General features: G+C 40.6%; 1 protein-coding gene across 1 annotated transcript; it reads left to right on the top strand.

Moving 5' to 3' along the window:
- The first annotated feature begins 1520 nt into the window (after positions 1-1520).
- On the top strand, positions 1521-4420 carry LOC136341872 (lysosomal Pro-X carboxypeptidase-like). The gene is made up of 2 exons (XM_066287239.1): positions 1521-2562; positions 4040-4420. The coding sequence occupies exons 1-2, from the start codon at positions 1525-1527 to the stop codon at positions 4418-4420; spliced, it is 1419 nt and encodes a 472-aa protein (XP_066143336.1). The 5' UTR covers positions 1521-1524.
- Positions 4421-21655: the final 17235 nt, after the last annotated feature.

Below are 21655 nucleotides of genomic sequence, written 5' to 3'. Positions count from 1 at the left end.
ATTCAGTCAATTTCTCAGGGAATAATGAGAAGGACATGCGTCTAAATATGCTATTAGCTTATTAAATATCTTAAAAACTTTAGGAGCTGTAAAAGAAAATTTTAAAAATATAAAACTTCAACACCCTGTATTTCCCCAACAAAGAATTCCTCGAATATAGTTAAAATCCTGCTGCAAAAAAACCGATCACCGTGTATATAGAAAATGGTGCGTTTCTGACCATGGGACTATTAGTATTTTTTATATTGTTTTGCGAAGAACTATCGCCCCCTGAAACACACCCATAACGACATGTGACACCTTGTATATCATATACATAACCCACACGTTTTAGTGCTGTTCTGACTTTAACAACGCTTTTTTCCATAGACACTAACCAGCTACCCTTGGATCACCCTTAAAAAACATATTTCCAGTTTTCTTCGATTTAAGGGGTTTTGACTCGTACCGTAAAATCGCAATTTGCCCATAAACGGGCCGTTTCGTCAAAAATCTATAAGAACAAAGAACGAGTAAAACTGAATTTGCTATCAAACTGGTACACTTTAGTTATGAATTAAATCAGAGTTAAGAAAATTCATAGTTTTTATGAGCGACCCACCCTTAAGCCGCCCCTTCTTGAGCTTCGACTCACTTAAACTTTCTATCAACCAAATATCTCCCTCGTCTGTGAGCTCCGTTGCTCACAGCAGTATCATATTTAACTTGAAGTCTTTCTAGCATCCTCCTATTGTTCTCTAAGTCTCCAGTGGCTCCATTCATGAAATGAAGCATTTGGCTTCAAGTTAGCCCTTCCTCCTTGATGGTCCGTTCAATATGAATATATCCGATCTTTAGGTTGTGGATATTTGGACCTTTAATCGACACTCCGCCATGCCACTTTTTTCTTAGATCCTTAAAGAATTCTATGTGTCTGTTCCATTACTTGACGGAAAACTTGTTTAGTTACCCTTAACTCGACACCATCCCTCGCTCCTATCTTAATGTTAATTTTTGTTCAATTCAAAATAAGAAATTCCGTCGTTAACCGCTTCGAATGGTAATCGCTTGCATAAGCCCCACAAACCACCCCTTGCATGCTCTTTTAAACCAGAGGTGTACTTCGTTCCTCACGCCGTCGTTGCTACCCCCGAATTTCTAGTATAATTCATGAACTCATCTAGCCTTGCAGCTCAAACTGAATTTATTCCATTTGCCCAATAACAGAGGTCTTTTTGTCTATAGTAGTTATGCGAAGAATCATCGGTTGTTACACCACTGCCTCGGTCCATATCAATTGGGAAGAGCAATTCGGGGTGGGAAACGGGGGCATAAAGCTTTGGGAAGACAAGAAGCCGGAGATCTCTAAGCGGACATTAAACCCAACGTTTATGTTTTCGACTGCGTTTTAAATGTTTATTTTTGCGGTAATTCCCGCTCAAAGCACAGTTTAAATTTTAATAAGCCGACCTGGGGTTGGATGCTGAATATTTGAGAGACACCCTCTAAAAGGCATTGTGTCATTGTCAGTTAAGCCGTATAGTAATGTTAGCTAAGTTCCTCAAATTCCTGCTGCTTCTGAACATCTCGCAGGCGAAATCAGCGAAATATGATAATAGAAACTACCAGGAACTCCTCCTAGACGTGCCCATCGATCACTTCAGCCTCACCAAAAGCAACGAGACCTTCAAACTCCGATACTTGATTGTGGAGCGGTTTTACCTCAAGGGAGGCCCCACTTTCTTCTACTGCGGCAATGAAGCGGACATCACGGTCTTCTACGAAAACACCGGATTTCTCCTGGACATAGCCCCCACCTTCAATGCTTTGGTAATTTTCGCTGAGCACCGCTACTACGGCCAATCGATGCCTTACGGGGCCTCCTCTCTGACCTCCCCAGAGGCACTAAGGTACCTCACCACCTTCCAAGCTTTAGCTGACTTCGTGTGTGTAATCGATGCGGTGGCGAAGAAGTACTACGACACCATGCTGACGAACGACACCTACCCGATAATAGCTTTCGGGGGTTCCTATGGGGGAATGTTGGCTGCTTGGTTACGAATGATGTACCCGCATGTCGTGCTTGGAGCTGTAGCTTCTTCAGCTCCCCTTCTTCAAGTCAACAACTTGCAGCTTTGCGAAGCTTTCTATGACACCGTAACGCGCGTCTATACCAACAACGACAACTGCAGCCATCCGCTTCGAGGGTCGTGGGACATTTTGAGGGATCTGACCGCCTCCGATGAGGGAAAGAGAGAAATTTCTGAGATTTTTCGTTTGTGCAAGCCCTTGCAGAGCGAGGAGGATGTCAACAGTCTCGTGGACAGTCTTGCGAATATTTACGTGAATTTGGCAACGCTAAATTACCCTTATTCCACAAGATTTTTAACGCCCCTGCCTGCCAATCCAGTGAAAAGTTTCTGTGATAAGTTAAAGGGCCACGGCCCGGCGGAAAGCTCTTTAGACCTGATGAGGGCTATTTCTAGCGCCTTGGAAGTGGCCACAAATTACTCTGGAGCTCTCAAGTGCAATAACATAGAGACTAATCCAAGTGAGCCAACAGACTACGCCTGGAATTTTCAGGTAATTATGTGATAATCGACCCATTTCGAGAGCAGATTAGTATGAAAGTTGAATATGCTGATAACTTGGACTTGACTTTAGATCGGGACATCGCAATTTAAAAAAATCCCCTACAGAATCATCAGCACCACGAATCTTTCGATGTCAGACTCCAAAAGGTACAGCAAACTGTCTGATTTTGTCCATTTAAATTCTCATTCGCCACCACTGTTCTGAGGTGCGGCACACGCAATGTACAGGGTGTCCGCCGCCCCTATTACTTTTTAATATATTCAAATGCAACGTTTTTTCTTAACAAAAAAATTCTTGAAAGGTCACGTGGTTTTCCAAGATTGGCAGCAGTTTTATACAGGGTGTTTAATCAACGGGTGCCAACCCGACATTGCATTTTTTGAACAATCAAGCATTACTTTTGTTACGCATTTAAATTTTGTGTTTTATTACGAATTCAACATTATATATAGGCCATACCTCAAATCTTATAATTATTTTTCTTATAATTTAATGAAAAGAAGATTGTCAGATGTAATAATAAATTACATCAATCGAAGTGAGATGATGACAAAATTTCGAAAAAGGATATCGATTATGAGTTGAACATGGTCGAAGGAACTTTGAACAATTCCTGTAACATAACAACAAAAACAAAGGAATAAGTTTATTCTGCCTTATTGTTGCTGTATTCAATTTAATTGAATTTTAATTTTAATTATTAATATTAATTATACTTCTGATGGGCTGAAACGTAAATATCTTGGGTGTAGAAAATAAGAAAATTAAAAAATACCTTTTGAAGCATTTTTCTAATATTTTAAGTAAATTGACAAAAAGTTTGCATCATTCTTCTTCAGTATATACCACTTTTCATAGAAAATATTGGTCATAAAGGCAGTAAACTATTGAATCGAATTTCGGGACAATAAGCCATATTGTTTTCGACGTTAAACTAAATATATTTGTTGAACATCGCCATCGAACTATGCTGCACGGAAGCAAATTTTTGTAAATATTTTTTTAAAATATAAAATTCGAGGCATGACATACATATGTCGTTGAATTCATAATAAAATGCGGAATTGAAACATAAAAAAAAAATACAATGTTTGGCTGGCACACGTTTATTAAACATCCTGTATAAAACTGCTGACTCTTTTGAAAAACTACATGAACTGTCAAGTACTTTTTGTTAGAATTTTTTCCCTACTGCAAAACATTAAAAAGTAAAAGGGAGGGCGGAACTTTTCGCGTGCACACCCCGTACATGTTCCGTCATATCTTTCATTTCCGTCTAGGCTCATGAAATAAACTAAGATGGCTATATAATGCAGGGTGGGTGGTGCTCGGAGTGATTTGATGCGATTGACACAGTGGTGTCTAATAAAAATTTTGACATTTGACATTTCTGCATTCTGAATGCTTCTTTCACCAATTTTCTTATTACTTTCAACTTTTTCTCGCAATTTCCTTTTCCTTTCAGATCTGCTTCGAGCTGATTATGCCGATATGTTCCAGCTCTGCTGACATGTTCGAGCCCACTAAATGGGATTACGCCAAATTTTCTAACGAGTGCTCTAAGAAGTACAGAGTGAAACCGTACTCGGTGGAACACGTGCTGCTGCTTCATGGTGGGAAGATGCTGAAGTACGCCTCGAACATCGTGTTCAGCAACGGTTTGATTGACCCATGGTTCAGCGGGGGGATCCTGAGGAACGTCTCCGAAAGCGTTGTGGCTATTCTCATCCCAGGGGCGGCTCATCATCACGATCTACGAGGGGCCAATCCCGTCGATTCAAAATATGTGACTGACGCCCGGAAGTTTCACGAAAACCAAATCAGAAAATGGCTCAATATACCTTGAACGATTGTTTTGTGTGGAAATATAATTGCCCCGGGAATATTCTACGTGCGCACGCGCTGCAGCGAAACACCTCAAGTTTTCGGGTTTGCGTAGACGAGTTCATTCCGGTGAGGCGTTCTCTCCTCTTACAGGAGAGATTTTGCCTTTTCATTTTTTGTTGATGCGTGGAACGAACGTCACTGGAGCATTCAACGACAAATGGCCGGTGATTAAGCGTCCGCCGCTCTGCAGTGCCAAATCAGTCCGCCAAATTAAATCCGGCCTCAGATTATTACATACCTCAGTGACTGTTCATAAATATCCGCCCCCGACGGGTCGTTAAGCACCGCCGCCCCCGTCATCGCTGGATATTGCCGATACTCCACCACGGGAACGATAGGGGATAATTAACGTTGGAGGGTTGCGGATAAAAATAACTATAGACGCCAATGGGGCAGGGATGAAATTCAAAATTGCTGGGAAGATTCAAAATGCTGCGGATGGAATTGAACGAATTATGGCAGGCGATTAATACTCGACAGTAACCACAATAGGATTTGCCTTTCCCGCGATATTTTATAGCCCACGGTTCGATGTGTGCTGCAATTTGCACAGAATGTACGCTGAGGAATTTCCATTTATCAGCTGCGAACTAGTTACTGGAATCGGGATGCGAGAGTTCATTTGGTATAGATTTTCCAGGCAGAGCCGTCCGAATTTCCCTACAAGCGGGCGGCAAAGGGGCTTTGCCGCACGCGTTTGCGAGCCGAAAGTTAACACACGAGTGCGAAAAAAATCACCGCGCGCAGACAACAAGGTCAGTGTCAAAAATCATTTCGGGCGCTGTCAGGCCGCGGTCACCGACGAACGCCCGACAAAGCTTGGTACCGCACATGCGGGTGGATGAGTGGAAGAACACATCTCCATCCTCGTTTCACATTAATCAAAACAGGACGATTCCAGACAATTTGACAGGTTTGAACGTGGGAGGGACCAAACTGCATGGAAATCCTCAAAAAGCAATTTGCGTAATGAACAAACAGACCCGGAGGAGGCTTATTGGGGCATTTATTTGCCGGGCATTAGAAAATTAAAATCGCTGTTTGCCCGCCGGGGACGGCAAAAATGGCGAAAGTAATCAGGTAATGAGCAAAAACAATCGTAACTCGACACCAATCAGTTAATAATCCGAGTTGCTCCTCCGAGTGACGTATGGGGCCGTTAAAGTCGAGCCACGTTGGTGCTCTAATAATTCGCTTCGGCATTTAAAGAGTATCACATTGAGGTCCTAGGAATGTGGGCACCATTCGGCAACAGGGCCTTAATCCCCGTTGTCAGTTTTATTCGTTTAGAAGAGACCTGCTAATACACCTGACGCCCCTTCTAATAATGAATTGCTCAATCCAATAATGGATTTTATTACTCGGCACTATAGCTCATGTTGATTTCTCGAAAGGTCGAGTGATTGATGCTGAAAAAAGTAGTTAATGCCGCAAACAACCTTTTCCTGAAACGACATTTCTCTCATTATGACTCGAATTAAAATTGTGCACAAATAAATTACTAAGGATGAGCGCCCTCGATGGCTAAGCCAAAATAAAACCTAAACCAACACCGTTGGACCGAAATAGTGGCAAAAGCAGCCAGTTTTAAGGGCTAATTATAAAGTACGGAAGGGTGCGACACGAGAGGAACTTGAAGGGCAAACCAAGCGAAAACCTAAACACACGCGACCTTTTGTGTCGTTGCCAGTCTTGTGCAAATATGTGTCGAAACCCTTTTTGGGAGGGCGTGAAGGTCCGAAATTGATTTTTAAATTTTCCTATTGAATAATGTTCGTGTACAGGGTGGCGCAAGAAAAATGGGACCTAAAATAACCGCGCACAACGAGGCCACAGCGGGTAGGCTCAATTAGGCTCATTGTAACGTCGACGTTAAGAGAGATACATTAGGGTGTTCGTGCCGGTTCCCGTCATAAGGGTTCTCAACGTATATATGTCCATGTTAGGCGTATTAACTCTGTTATTAAAGATTGGCCCACCCTGTAGTGCCCTCAATATTATCCTTTCGAAGATAGGCTTTTATTTTTATGTAATGAGTGCGTTGTTATCGTGTATCCCATGTATTTTTTGGGACGCAGTGTAGAATGTACGTGGAGAGAGTCCCTAATGGAGGTAACCGAAAGGATCGGACGTATTGCCGCGGTTGGGACTAGGGCAAAAGGGCAGCTCCTAATAACGGAACGTCTTATTCAATGGTATTTGTAGATTGAAGGGTATAAAAAAATATAAATATCATCCATGGAAGGGTTGACAGTGTTCTTGAAAAACTCAAAAACATTATTGGGAAATCTCACCAAAAAGAGCCCTCAAAAGTCTCTTTGTTGCTGCAACATTGTCAGTCTATTGAAACCAAGGACTCTATGGGAATTTTCGTTGACAACTCTTGCATTTAAGACTACTTTCGCATACAGTTTTTATATCTGGAAAACTCTTAATTCTCAGAAAGCCAACGTATCAATAAACTTGTATTAAAATTGATAGTAGGATAAAAAAATGCAATAATATATAGGGCATTCCATTTAAAATGAGCAAGCACCTGTCGACTTCCGGTGCAACCGGAAGCGCGACGTCACTGAAAACATTTTAGATGAGGCCGCGCCAAGGCTCTCACCAAACGACTAAGTTTTCGCATCCATTTCCATTTTAATAGCTATTTAGTGAGGTATTACATGTTCAACGAATCTTTTAACATAAAAAAAAACAGTCGGAATGCTTGAACTGAACAATTTAACAATTAACAATTTAACTTAATTTTGTAATAGGAAAATTAACAAAAATTAAAAACGCAAAAAACAATGCCACAAAAACATTTAAATTGAATTATTGTTCATTCTCAATGTGACCTCCTCTGTTCCGAATGCCCCTTTGACGTTTTCTTTTAATTGCCGTTCTTGTTACTCTTGTCGTTAATGTATTTCTTAGCTCGTCAGCTGCGTCAATGATTCTCTGCCTTAGAGCAACAATGTTTGCTACAATTCTAAATAGGTCTCTAGACACTAATGCTTTCATTGCGTCCCATACGAAAAAGTCCATGGGTATCAAGTCTGAGCTCCTCGCAGGCCAGGAAATTGGGCATTTCGAAAAACTCGTCCAGGAATATTGTGTTGTCTTTGAACTTCCTCTGCGATTTTGATTTTAACGAAATATTTTTTATTTAATATCAAATTAACATTGTACTTAATTTATTTTCATTTTTGAAAATGAAAGAGAAATATTATTCTCTCATCTAATGTTAATAAAGTTAATTCAAAATTTTAACTGAGACTAATAAACTAAAATACAAAGCATGTATCCCTCGGCATGTCAACAGCAGCCTAATACTAAATAATTGGGAAATTATTCCTGAGTAAAATAGTTTAAGCTAAATTGTTCACTTCGAGCATTTCGACTATTTTTTGGAGTCTCGAAAGATTTGTTAAGCATGTAATACCTCACTAAATGGCTATTGAAATGAGGAAGTTTTTAGAACAACTTGTACTTATGTGATCTTGAACACTTTTTCAAAATTGGGCGGAAGAAACTGAGGTGGTTGATGTTTATAGTTGTTTCACGAAAATTTTTGCTGAAAATCTCCACATAGTTCAAAAGTTTCCGGACGCGCTACATTTCCACTGCATCACATAATGCAAATCGAAAAAACATTTAAAAAAGAAAACAAATTTTGAAAAAGAACACCGGCGTACCACGTCTATCACGTAATTTTTTAATGAAACTTTCGCACCCTGCACTTCCGTAACTAAGCATTTTTGGGATATAGTTTATATAATAAAATTAACTTTATTTTAACGACAGAACACGCTTCCGAAGTTAAGTACCGTACTTGGGAAACACCCTGAATTCTCGAGGTTTTGTATAATATGTTTGTTTTTTAATACTCAACTATTTTGATATAAAACTATCATGGATTTTTAACATTCCATACTTTCGTCTGCAATTGTAAATCAAAATGCGAAGTGTAGCGATCCATTTCAATTATTGAATTTTGAAATGAAAAGTATTTTCAACAATTTTTTGAACAATTTCACACAAAACAATTAGATTGATTGTAGACTTTGTTATAAAGTAGACGCTAACAAGAGGAATTTAAAAAAATATTTTTTACATCGATTTTTTTTTTTTTAATTAAATAAAATGATTTTTATGAGTTTTAAATGGAATATGCAATGTAAAACTTTTTTTTAAAGAAAAATTTCATGATTTCGACTATCTCAAAAATTTTACAAAAATCAATGATAACTTTGCAGCAAAACGTCTAATAAGAATATTGCTCAAATAAAAAATATAAATTTTTTGAAAGTCTACAAGGATCTGTAAAAAAATGTGGGGCTGCCGTGTGAAAAGAAATGCCCTTAAAATGATCTTAAAAAGACGTTTTGGCTAAAAATCACCATCTTCATAGGCCTGTTTACCGGACGACTTTTATTTGAATTTTTTTTTCATGCAACTTACCGTTTTTGAGTGATCTTCAATCACAGGTTTAAATGGGACATAGTGTATATGGGTTCGATTTGCTCCTTACCTCGTGCTCTACCATCTCCTCAAAGGAACACGTCGAATTGCCAGTAACCCTGTATATATATAAAAAAAACTAAACAAAATTGTTGAGAGTTCTCTATGTTTTGACAGCAATACATTTTGTTGATTCGCCAATATTTACAAACTAACGTGAAAGTCGCACTGGAAAGGAGCCTTTTTAAAGACGCTTCGGGGTCGAATCTATTATTTACCGACTAGTGGCAACAACTTCCCCGAAACTGCCCGTGACGGTTAAATGCGCCGCCATATTTCATAACCTAAAATATTTGGAATCGAGCGGTCCCCACGGAGATTTTGTCACGTTCGAGAGGCTCAACATCTCGAGCGGGGCCCACTTTGAACCCAAACGTATGCATCCTCCGACTGACTTTTGACTGGCCGCTGCTGAATTTATCATGAGACGACATTTTCCAAATGGAAATTTTATATATTTATATATACGAGATGTGCCCGGTTCGGTTTTCTTTGTGCCCCCTGTCACTCCAGGTACAAGTCGGGAACTGACGTCATTAGCGTACGGATCCCAGGTGACTTACGCGTTTTATGATAGTTCGCCAACAGTGATTTGCGAGAAACTTCCGGAATATTCTGGAAGTGTCTAATCGACGGTCTCGAGGCCGATCTTTCGGAATACTTTTATGATCGACTACAGACGCACCTGGAGCTCGTTTTTAATAAATTTCCGTACGGAACGCCTCGGAAACAGTGGTAATTTGGTAATTGCAGCTTCGCGGCAATACGTAACCCGTTTTACTGTGGCAATTTTATTACGCTTATAGGCCCGATCAATCCACCAGTTTAAATATTCAGAACTCGTGGATATATACGCCTCTAGGTGTCACATAATTCATCGTAAATAAATTTTGGCAAACGACTTTACCCGTCCAGGAACATAATATTAAAACGTCCTGATACACTTAAAGTAATGTCGTTCTTCTTGGGAGGGAACGGGGTGGCGCGGGGCGACGGGCGGGATGGGGGGGGGGGGTATTGTTTAGGGGGAAATTTAGGGGGGAATTCAGGGGGGGGAGTAAATTTTCGTCTCGCGTATGGGTGTGTTGGGGAATTAAGTGATTGCCCCTAAAGCCGGGAGAGCGGACTACAAAAACATTTCCAGATTTGAAGCGGACAAAGCCATGCAACTTTAACGTCATGGTTTATTGTCGCAAGAGCGAAGAAAACGGGACTAGGAGGAAATAACCGTTTCCATTTAGGGGGTAGAAAGGCTTTGTCGTCGCAGAAGTGCCTGGAATTTAGAAACTGCCTTTTTAGTGCTCAACTGCTTCCGTTGCTCCGTGGAAACCAGACTGCAGTCTCCGATTTATGCACGGTACATAGGGTTGCTCGTTCGTGCGCCGAAGTGCGATAGTAACTGTGACTTACAGAAGGAAATGTTTCATATCGCAGTTTTTGGTGGTCGAGGGGTGCGCATGTTAAAATTATTCCTGAATGCACCGGGTTCGTCACGAAAGGGTGGTAGGATCAATTTTTTTTTTTTTATGGAACCCCCCATTTTTTTGCAGCTATCTCGTCGATGGCATCGTAGTCGGAATTCGAAAACGCGCAAAACTATAGGAGTTCATTTTATTTTTACGCGAACGAGGGATTCACGAAAAATCATCAAATTGTTCCCCGTTTCGATCGGAACGCAGTTGCCAGAAAACACCTACACTCACTTCTCATATGGAATGCATCACGTAATAATAATAACAGCAATTTTGGCAAAATCATGCTCATAAAGGAGTGTCAAACAATTAGTTTCCGTAAAAAAAAACATTTATTAATTAAAACGTTAATAATGAGTGGCATCGTCTTGTACAACAATGCAAACATGTACTTTTCGCGGCATGCTTTGAAGGACATCATCAATATCGCCCCGAGGCATTTCACTTCATGCCATCTCAAGGTGAAGTCCTAAGCCATCCAAATTGTTTGTTGGTCTCCATAAACTTCGAAGACGACAATCCATAATGTTATCAAAATGTTCGATAGGTGATAGGTCCGGTGGCCGTGCAGGCCAAGGCAGCATTTTCAATTGTGCTTGCGCCAGGGACCTTGGAGTAATGTTCACTATATGCGGCCTTTTATTATCTTGTTAAAAAATGCTATTTGGTAAAGTTGGCATATCTAGGGTGTCCCATTTAAAGCTGTTATTGAAGATTACTCAAAAACGGTTCGTTGTATGAAAAAAGTTTCAAATAAAAGTTGTGCGGTAAAAAGGAGGACATGTCATAAAAATAGTGACTTTTCGACAAAAAGGTAATTTTAATGTCATTTCAAGGGAATTTTTTTTTTCAAATGACAACCCGTATTTCTGTACACATCCTTGTAGATCTTCAAAAAATATATGTCTTCTATTGGAACAGTTATTTTATTAGAGGTTTTGCTGCAGAGTTATCCTTGATTTTTATCCAATTTTTGTGATATTCAAAAGTATTGTATTTTTTTTAGAAAAGTTTTACACTACATATTCTGGTTAAAACTCATAACAATCCTTCTGTCTCTCCCTATCTTTTTTAACTCTGCAGTAAAATGTCTAATAAAAAAATTGTTCAAATAAAAGATATTTATTTTTCGAAGGTTTACAAAGATGTGTTAAAAAAATACAGGGTTGCCGATTGGAAAAAAATTGCCCTTAAAATGACCTTAGAATGACGATTTGGCTAAAAGTCATTATCTTCATGGCCCTCTTTACGAAACAACATTTATTTGAAATTTTTTTCATACAAAGTACCGTTTTTGAATAATTTTTAATCATAGCTTTAAATGGGACACCTTGTATATACTATATAATGAATAAAGAATCTAGAACATTCTATGACAAAAAAAAATCATTGTCGTTCTTTCTTTTTTATTGAAACTCTGATCATTTAATTCTTTATTATGACGCATTGTTATAAGATTTTATTATTATTACGATTGTTTGGTGCATTTCATATTAAAGTGAATGTAGGTCTTTTCTGGCAAAACTGCAAATGTGTTTTCATCAAAACGAAGGACAATTCGAGAGTTTATTGCGAATGCCCCATTTGCATAAAAATAAAATGATTTCCCGTAGTTTTACGCATTTTTGGACTCTGAACACGATGCCGTTGACAAAATCGAGACTTTCCATTTGAAATAACCCAGTTAGTGAGGTTTAAAGATACGCAAATTCCGAGGCCTATTGCGGGAGATATGGAAAACTTAAAAAAAAAATGAAAACACGATAGAACGTGGCTTCTCAGGGTTCCTTAAGATGCTGTTGGAAATTCGTAGAGGTTGGTGTACATCTCCGATTTCTGGAAGACCTTGTAGCTATAAAAATTTTCGCCTTTTTTCGAATAACTCGGAGATGGTACATTTTTGACATAAGACTTTTACACAAACTGGCCTTGAATTTTGATGATAAGTCCGAAAAAAGAAAAAAATATGAGGTTTCATTAGAAAACAATAATAATTTGGCAGTACCACGCTTTCATAACGGACCCTGTACGTTCGAAAATAATCTTTTCAACCCTTAATGACAAAATACTCTTATGTGAAACTAACGCAGTTTTACAACTGTGTACAGTCGAATTTCGACTTTTATTTTTTCAAAATTTTTATCTTGTAACATATCAATACTTTTACATAGTCAAGAAACAGAAGTGACGCACTGTTATGTTGCGTCACAACAATCGGGGGTTGTTGTTTAAAGAAAATATCGATGACGTCATATATGACAGAAAGAGCTTTTTTTAAACCGACCTGAAGTATTGGAGGACTTTTTTGAAATTTCCTTTTTTCGGAAAAAACAAATTTATGCGTGACTCTATTGTGTATCTCCTTAAATCTAAATAAACATCTAATAAAATTGGTCTGATTATATGATTTGGCACCTATGCGCATTAAGTTTCACGGCACCCTTCCCCCATTGGACCGGACACAAACCCGAAAACAAAAGCACGTTGCCTCGTTGCCGTTTTCCATTGTGATTATTCTCGGTCATATGCGAACCAATTAAGCCGAAGTTATCGACAGCTTCTTCAAGTATTTATTGCCTCGACCAGACGAAGGCATTTAGAAGGCCTGTAAAAACCATTTTGATAGCCAGTAATGGCGATATAACACTAAACTTTAGGAGGATCGATCCAATTTCTGTCTATAGTTTATTTAAAGACCATTCCCGAAGCCGAAAACGACTTTTTCCAATACCCTTAGTCATTCTGTTTTAATGGTCCTCTATCGTGTGCGATGCCTTAACTGGGCGTAAATTCGTAATTTTTATTCGGGGCTTTCGTTTGGGTAAACCTCTGTATGGGGAATTGTAAGGGGTCTGCTAATGGCGTGAGCTAATTAATTAAATAAACTAGAAACTAAAACTCAGTCGTCCATCAGCGCTGAATATAGTTATAAACATGTAATTTTATGGACCCTTTGGCGGTTAATGGAGTGTCGCCGGACGTCACTGTCCCCCAACGGTGCTCACCTGAAATGTGGCCCTCGCCAAAAAAAAAAAATTATAATAAAAAGTAATAAATAAATAAATGAGGGTCACTCCTAGATGATGAGATAAACGAAACGTTGAAAACATTCCGGACACATGCATCTTCATTCGGGCGAGTGCGTGTCACAACAACTTGTTACCCATGTTGTTTGCCATGTCACGAAACATGATTAGTCGAAATTTATTTGCCGCACATTTAGGTGGTCATCCAATCCAGCCCCCAGATATCCGGAGGCTGAGCCCAAGAACAAACAGCCGTATTCCTGTCAATCGTCCTTGTAAGCCGGGATTATCCCGTGGCAATCACAGGGCTATTGTTTGTGGTGTGAACTGAAAGCTGTCTTATCGTTAGGGCAATTGGTTACTTTAGTGTTATCCGAAGCTTTGGGGTATCGCAATGAATGTAAAGAGCTTTGGGGGGTGTTTAGAGCAGAAGACTCTGTGGTGTTTATTTTTGCGAGTTTTGCCACCGACAGTCAGACAGGAGTCGCTGTCAACGTTCGCCAAGTTTACCTTAGAGGTCTTCAGGGCGATCTGCAAGATCTCGATTTGAGTTCTTGCCCGATTTCCAATTTGGGGTCCTGTGATCAATCGGACGGATGATCGTTGACGGAATAAACGTTGCCCGTTGTACGGCGACAAGCCGTGCCCCTTGACTGAAATTTTACATCCTCTATAGCCACCGCCGTCGAGAATTACTTCCGGCATGATTTCTTGCATTTTCAAGGGCCCATAAAGCAACCGAATTAAGTGGCGAAGTAAACGTCGGAGCTGGGCAGGAAACGAAGAAGGACGCGAAGAGGTACGAAAGTTCGTCTGCTTTCCAACCCCGATCACGGACGCCGGGGCTAAAACGGCAGCCGGCGACTGAGCGCGCATTATGCAAACCGTATTATTTTAAAATGTAACATTATCCGAATTTTATTTATTTATTTGACAATAGGCTCACGTACCGAGGAGCCGGGTGACGTAATGCAATTTGAGGGGGGATGGTGCGGTGGGGCGGCGATTCGACGTCCGGAATTGATGGGGGCGCCGCGCCTGGCTCCGCCCCCCTTGGGGGCACGAAAATAGATCCTTTATTTCCCATCTCGGTGACAACTGTTTAGCATCCCCCAACTTTATCCCGGCGATATTTCAAATCCAATTGTTTCCAAGTTTTCCCTCTGATGGAAAGGGGTTTTCTTTTATGTCGATCCAGTTACTCCGACAGGTCCCCTTATGTGTCGCCCATTCCACGAATATATCTTTTTTTATTTAAATTGGGACCGGCGGTAGAGAAGATTGACAGGAATGCAGCGTGGAGGCAGCTTATTAAACTTTGCTGTACTGCAAGGGATGGAGCCTTTGGGGTCTGGGAAGGCTTTGAGACAGTATCCGGTAAAAGTGCTCACTGGGAATTTCCGTTACTGAGAACCGCACATCGAGTGCCAAAGTGAACGTGTGCCGAGAACCAGTTCAGGTGGAGAAGAAGTGTGCGTCATACATTCCAAAGTTATGCGCGAGCCATCGAAATTCGCAATAGGACGAGGTAATCTCTGCAATGAGCAGCTCCAGGGCGGCAGTACAAGCCGAGTGGCTCGATATTCCTAAGCTTTGAGCACTTGAAATCAGCCTCCTGTTCCAGCCGGGAGAGACAGTGGGGCTCGCTCCATTATGACCGATTTCCCGCCCTTCGAGCTTTAAGCACTTAATTGAATTCGTTGAAATGCTGAATTTACCTAAACGCCTTTAGAATATATTAAGCAAATCCCTCAGGATTTTGGGCATCAAAGTCTGTTCAATCCCAAGAAATCGCCCAAATTGTTGTTAGTTTGAGAGTAGCGAAAAAGCACTTTATGCGAAAAACAAATAGAATAGAAAAGGTCCCCAGGGGCGAGAAACACGTTCCAAAGTCGAGACACCTAATCTGTAATCCCGGGATTACCGGGGCTTCTTAATTTCAGCGCTTCGCTAAGACAGAGCCGGAGCATTAAGATTAAATTGATCGAATTATGTAAAGCGGGCCGCTTTGTCATGTCGCCGGAGTAATTCCATACTCCCCAAGTGCCCGCTCGGAAAGCTCCGGTTTCTCCGTTGGAAAGCTCCGAAATCAGGAACGACGCCGAGTGCTAAATTAGACAAGACAGGCGTGTTCTGTCAAGGCACTTGGCTTTAGGGCTGATTTTCCAAATAAACAGATGTTGAGTACCAAGGATTTGCCAAATCAGGACCCCACCTGCCGGAAGCCTCGAAGTTTATGTTCTTGCAGCAACAAAATCCTGCTGGTCCATAAATTTCCAGGCGGAGCTCGTTAAAAATCCAGCAGCAATTCGTGCAAATTCTAAATTCGCAATCTCTCTACGAGCGCAGCACGATTTTCAATCCGCCGCTGCCGGTTTAAAAATCAAGTCGCTCAATCAAGGATCCTGCTTTATATTCCTGGGGCGTGCGGGCCTCGTTGTAAATAAAGATATAGTCTACGTGCATCGCCCCATCCCATTGTCTTCCTGCTCAGGTTTTCATTAAGATCTCTTATTTTTAGCTGAACGAAATTGTGATTTTTCGACCGAGCGAGTTCGAGGCAGGGCATATAAAAAACATCCAAATATATAGCTCACGGACAACAATTGCGAAATATGAAGTAAAATGGTGGAATTCGCCAATATCCGGTCTGCCGAGCACTGCACTGGTTTCGGCACAAGATATCGGTACTTCCTCCCATTGCGCAACGACGAAATCTCCGGATGTACAGGGCGTCCCATAAGCGTTTAATTATGGTTCAGGAGGCGATGATAAATCTAAACACACGTATAAACCACATTCCGTTAACGCTTCCTTAAGAAGGTGTAGGTACGTCTTATTCAAAAGTCCCATTTTTACTCACGCATTCGAAACCGCGCGAGGTGCGCAAATGAAACTTGGCATTTTCCGATGGTTAATGTAACGTTTCGCCACTGTACGCCACTGCGCAAAATAAAAATTATTTCAGGAAGTGTCATTTAATTTAGAAAAAAGTGCCCGTTCGACTCTTTTTCATCCGACGCATCGTTTGCCACTGAAAATATAAAAACTGTTCACATGCACAATATTCTCTAAATGGTTTTAATAATATTAAGCGTGTCCTACGTATTATTTATTCGGTTTAAAACTACTGAACTTCTTGAAATTGAAAGCCACTTTGGTCAGGACATAATTGGGCTCACCTATTCGCCTACGCCCTAACACATTGAAATACTCTAAGGTGTATTCTGGATTTGGGTGCAGAAGGCCATCACCCTCGCTAGCAACCCATCTTCATTGGCAACAGGTCTTTTTTTTTTTTTTTTTTTTGAGGACAGGTCTTTCGTACACTAAACATTTTATATGACACCTCCCCCCCGGAAAAAATCAAGCGGATTCGGATCAAGGGTTCGCGCCGGCCATTTGACTGATCCTTCCCGACCAATCCAGTGGTTGGGAAACACCTTACTAAGATGTTGCCGAGCAAGCAAAGAAAACTGAACAGGTGCGTGGCACCACATGTTTTGTCTAACATCCATCGACACATTAGTTACAAATAAGACGCGCAGCCGCAAGTTTGGCTGAGGTAAATTGAGCTATTAAAATTAATTTATCAATTTGATTAAACGAATTAGCACATTCAATAAAATATTTAAAAAAATTACTTTAGGAACAATACATGAATTGTTAAGGTAGTCATAGTTCGTCAAATCGTTAACGGCAGAGATTGATTATATGAGATTGATTCGATCGTCAGTCTTATAATTACTGAAGCTTGCGGATATAGGCACTATTTGTCTATGTGGACCGTTTTTCTTTATTATTTATAGGTAAACAATGCGTCGGATGAAAAAATGTCAAGTGAGTATCTTTCTTCTAAATGAAATGAATTTTTTATTTCGAGAAAAAGCAATAATGCATCACTTTTCCTTAAAAAAAAAATGCGCAGGGATGTGTCCTTACGCACGGCACCTGTGAAATTAGCAATAATCTCTTAGGCATAAATATGTGTGTCTGCGTCAACTGTCAAAATTTCACTTACATATCTCACGCAATTTTGAAGATATTAACAAAAAATTGGATTTTTTTAATGAAATGTTAACGCTCTGTATATTCATTGCAATGGGGAACCACATTTTTTTCAATGTACCGTCACCAGCTGAAACATAAAACACTTATGGCACACTGAATTATTATTTTTGATTTGACATTTGAATTTGTCACACCAAGTTTTAACGGGATGTTAACAAGTTTTATAACTACCCTCGTATCTACGCCTGTGCCTGCGTCGAGGGGTAACTTGCATAGACAACCAAACATACACAAACTGATTGTTTTTTATTTTGGCGGCCGAGACGCGGCTTAAAACTCAAAATTTGGCACAAGAGCTTTGCAATGAATTTGGGAGATATCAATTAATGGTCACGTGACCAATAATTATCACTCGATGCTCAGGCTGTTATGGCACCCGGAGGATTCCGGAGAGACACGCCACCTATCGTGCCGGAGCGACCCGGGATCTTTGTCTTGATTGGGAGACTGGGGCTAATTCGTATTTATGGCCACGCCGACGTTGCCCTCAGTATATAAATTTAGTTTTAAATTACGCCAAACTCCAAAAAAGATCTCCAATGAGGTTCATCTGGGGGGATTCGGGCCCAGTACCCCCAGTTTTGAAATTCCAATTAAAAGCTTCAAGCATAGCAGATGGTCTGCATCTACTAATTTTAATCAAACACCTTCCAGTTTTGTATGTTCTCGACGGGCAAACCATAAACCGAGACGGGAACTCGTACCGTGTAAATTCAAATTTTAATAGAGCTCTAGGCGATCTCTCGGCGCTCCCATAAAGTTTTATGTCCGCTAGCAAAAACCCAGTAAAGAATTAATCCTTTTCGAGGCGAAATCATACATCCCCGAGTCTTTGTAAGGGCTAATTGGACGCCAGGCAGCCCAAACACCGAATTCGTATGCGAACGGTTAAACGAATTAGAAGAAATCCACCTCGTTCTGCTTTATTTCATGTAAATTTTACAGGCAACGCCGGTCCGCTTTACGGTTATGACCCGACATATTAGACAGGTTAGAATAATTAAAATTTTAATTTTTGGAAAGTCCCTATCGGGGAAAATTAGAACTGGGACTACCGGGTACATGTATAAGGTCTACTTCAGTCTGGACAATCAATTGTAATAATCAAGATGGATGCTTGTTGTTGTCTACATTGTCTACCAGTCCTTTTTTCGGAAATCTCACTCGTCCTTGTTTAATAACGTTCACCAAACGAGGAAACTTCATTAAAATGGGCCTAAGTCGGCCATGATGCTACACCACCAAGGCGTCGTTGAAGATCGAGGTTATGTTTTAACTGACGTTTAACTATGACGTTTAATCCGATTTGAATCGTCTTTTCCCACTGAATGTTTCACTGCCCCTGTGATTAATGAGGTTTAATTAGTTCGTCGACCATCAGGTGAGTTTAATAAGCGTCCGAACCTTTCCTTCTTTAAAAAAGCGATTAAATACGTCCCCTTCCTCCGTTTGACGTCCACACTAATCAATTCCTCTACGCCAACCGTAAAAGGCGGCTCCACCCATTCTATTTAAGACGGTATAAATATTGATGTATCAATTCGCTTCCTGCCGATTACCAAATAAACCCAGCCCCCGGGGGGACATTCCCTCGCCCCCCGTCACGAGCGCGCAGTGGACGTTAAAAAACTGGGGAACCAAATAATATGGAAAATCATGCAACAGCGTACGTCACTGCATGGAACCCACCCCTGGCAGTTCGCAGTCTCCCTGCGGAAAATCTATTACACGGCCTACGATTATTGCCCCGTTGAGTTCATCGAAATGGGCCGAGAGGGGCGCGCAGCCCCCGAATGATTAATAGTTCAACCCCTGCCCGATAATCGGGTTCATTACAATTACAATATAAACATGTTAATCAATTCATGGAGTCGGCTTGACTAATGGGTTATTGGTCGGTTCTGATCTTTCTTTTTTTTTATGAATAGCAACGTGACCCAACAACGGAGTCCTAAAATCCCTCTATTTTCTTAAAGAGATTATGGAAACAACCATAGCAACCTCAGGCCCTGTCAGGAAATTTCCTAAAAATGCGGCCCGTGGTCTGGAGAACGGGCATCGGAATGCTCTACCTCTACCACTTTCTCCACAGTGGGTTAAAATTCCACTGCGAACGAAAGTCGAATCATCTAAGATGGAACATTTGGGCATTTGCCTGTAAGTTCCAGAAAATTTTTGATATCGCCCCGTGGATGTTACAATTCGTCCACATAGGGGGCATGGATGAGCGGGGCCATTGCTTGGACTTGAATAAACTCATTCGTTCACAAGTGAAGAACAGTCCCACTCTCTATTTCCGGTTCAAGGCGCCCCCTCTTCAACCCTAGAAAATCTCTAATGGAGCACATTTCATCTTTCAGGAAGTGCGTCTGAATCTCCGTGTTTTTTTTTTAAGGAGATTTCGATGATGGGCGCTTTTCACTTGCCTTACACCCATCGCGGTTACTAATTCACCTTTTATGTATGTAACGAATACGAAGAGCGAAATCTTGCGAAAGGAGCTCTATTCCGTCCAGGCCTTCTTGGCACTCATACTGGTTGAGGGTAATAACTTTTCCAAACTCAACTGCATCTGGGGCATAGCAGTGGATCATTTAGTCAAGATTGAACTTGAAGGTGAATTAAAAGAATTAATTTTCAAATAATACAGGGTGTCCCATTAAACAAATCGAGTTTGAGACACTTGAAATGTGAAAGGTTGGGATTTTTTTTCATGTCCTGTATAAGACTTTTCGGAATTTACAAATATACTCTAGGCGAACCACCCTTTGTTGTTAACTGGACAAAAATGTCCAAATGACTCAGTTAATAGTTTTTGAATTTATTAAAAATTTTCTGAAGCCTATTTCTTTCGTCGATCATTACTTTAAACTGAACTAATTTAAAAACCGTTAAGAAAAATTTAGAGCTTTTAATAACAAAAAATGTTTATAATTACCAGCGGAATCAACATCCATAGCAAAAAAAAGGATATTTCATAAAAAATGTATTTTTCTAACGCCACGGTTTTCTGGAGCACCCTGTAACTTTCAAAAACGTTAAAATATCAAAAGTCACAAAAAACCGAATAACGTTTGTATTGAACTTTGCTAATCATACGGTTTTTGAGATAAGGTAGTGGAAGATTCTGAGCGGACCACCCTGTACACAATGATTCTGTTGATATGGTTCATTGGCATGCACGCCATCCTCTCCGACGAGTTCCCTTAGGTTTACCCGATAAAAAGATACATCAAACACTTTCTGTAAAAGTTTATTTTCAGTAAAATGTCGGCCAATGGATTTTTGTGGTTTTTTCTCGATGAAGGAAAAACGTGCGTTAACATAATTCCCGATGGTCAATCATTCTGGAGGGAAGAAAATCGACGAAAAAGCGAAAAAAGATTTAATAACCGGAGCCCGGCGAAATCGTCCATCATTTGACCGCTTCTGCCGAGATAAAAAAAGCTTTCGTTCTAACAGCAGCAAAATCCAATTTGTCCTTAAACAGGGACGGGTTTGGGTTTTGGGGGAGATTTTATGTTCGCGCGAGTTCTGGTAACACTCGAAGTGAGGACAAAGACAAAAAATGATGTTTTCGACCACCCGTATTACATGCCACATGTTCGACCGACGCATTCAACTTTCGCATGTCAAATTGCCGCACTGAGATCGCGCTGGTGCGTCCGTCCCAATTCGCCATTATCATTGGAATCGGAACAGTACTGCTAGCGGCAGAACCACCCGTTTTCCTGTCAGTCTTAACAATTTTCTCCTGCTGACGTTCGTATCTCCTCAGTTAGTTGGGTAAATTGACGAGATTTTACTTTATACGAATTCGCTCACAATGCCCCAAAATTCGCGTCTTCGGGGTTACCGATCGCGAAATTTCTCCAATAATCTAAGATCCGATCCTGTCCATCATAAAAGGGTCCGACAATTTGCGTGGACCGGCAGATTGACCGTTGGCCGATTCGTTGATTGAATTTCCCCAGAGACGCCGCCCCACAAAGCAGCTGATTTTCAACTGGTCCGTTACAGCGAACCGGACATGAATTTACTTAAACCCGAAGAAAAACAGGGAAATTTAACTCCCAGAAAAGTCCTGCTGAAAGTTTAATTCCGACAGAGATTGTG

Source organism: Euwallacea fornicatus, chromosome 11, assembly GCF_040115645.1.
Source record: "Euwallacea fornicatus isolate EFF26 chromosome 11, ASM4011564v1, whole genome shotgun sequence".
NCBI lineage: Eukaryota > Metazoa > Arthropoda > Insecta > Coleoptera > Curculionidae > Euwallacea > Euwallacea fornicatus.
This window is presented reverse-complemented; position numbering and strand designations above follow the sequence as displayed.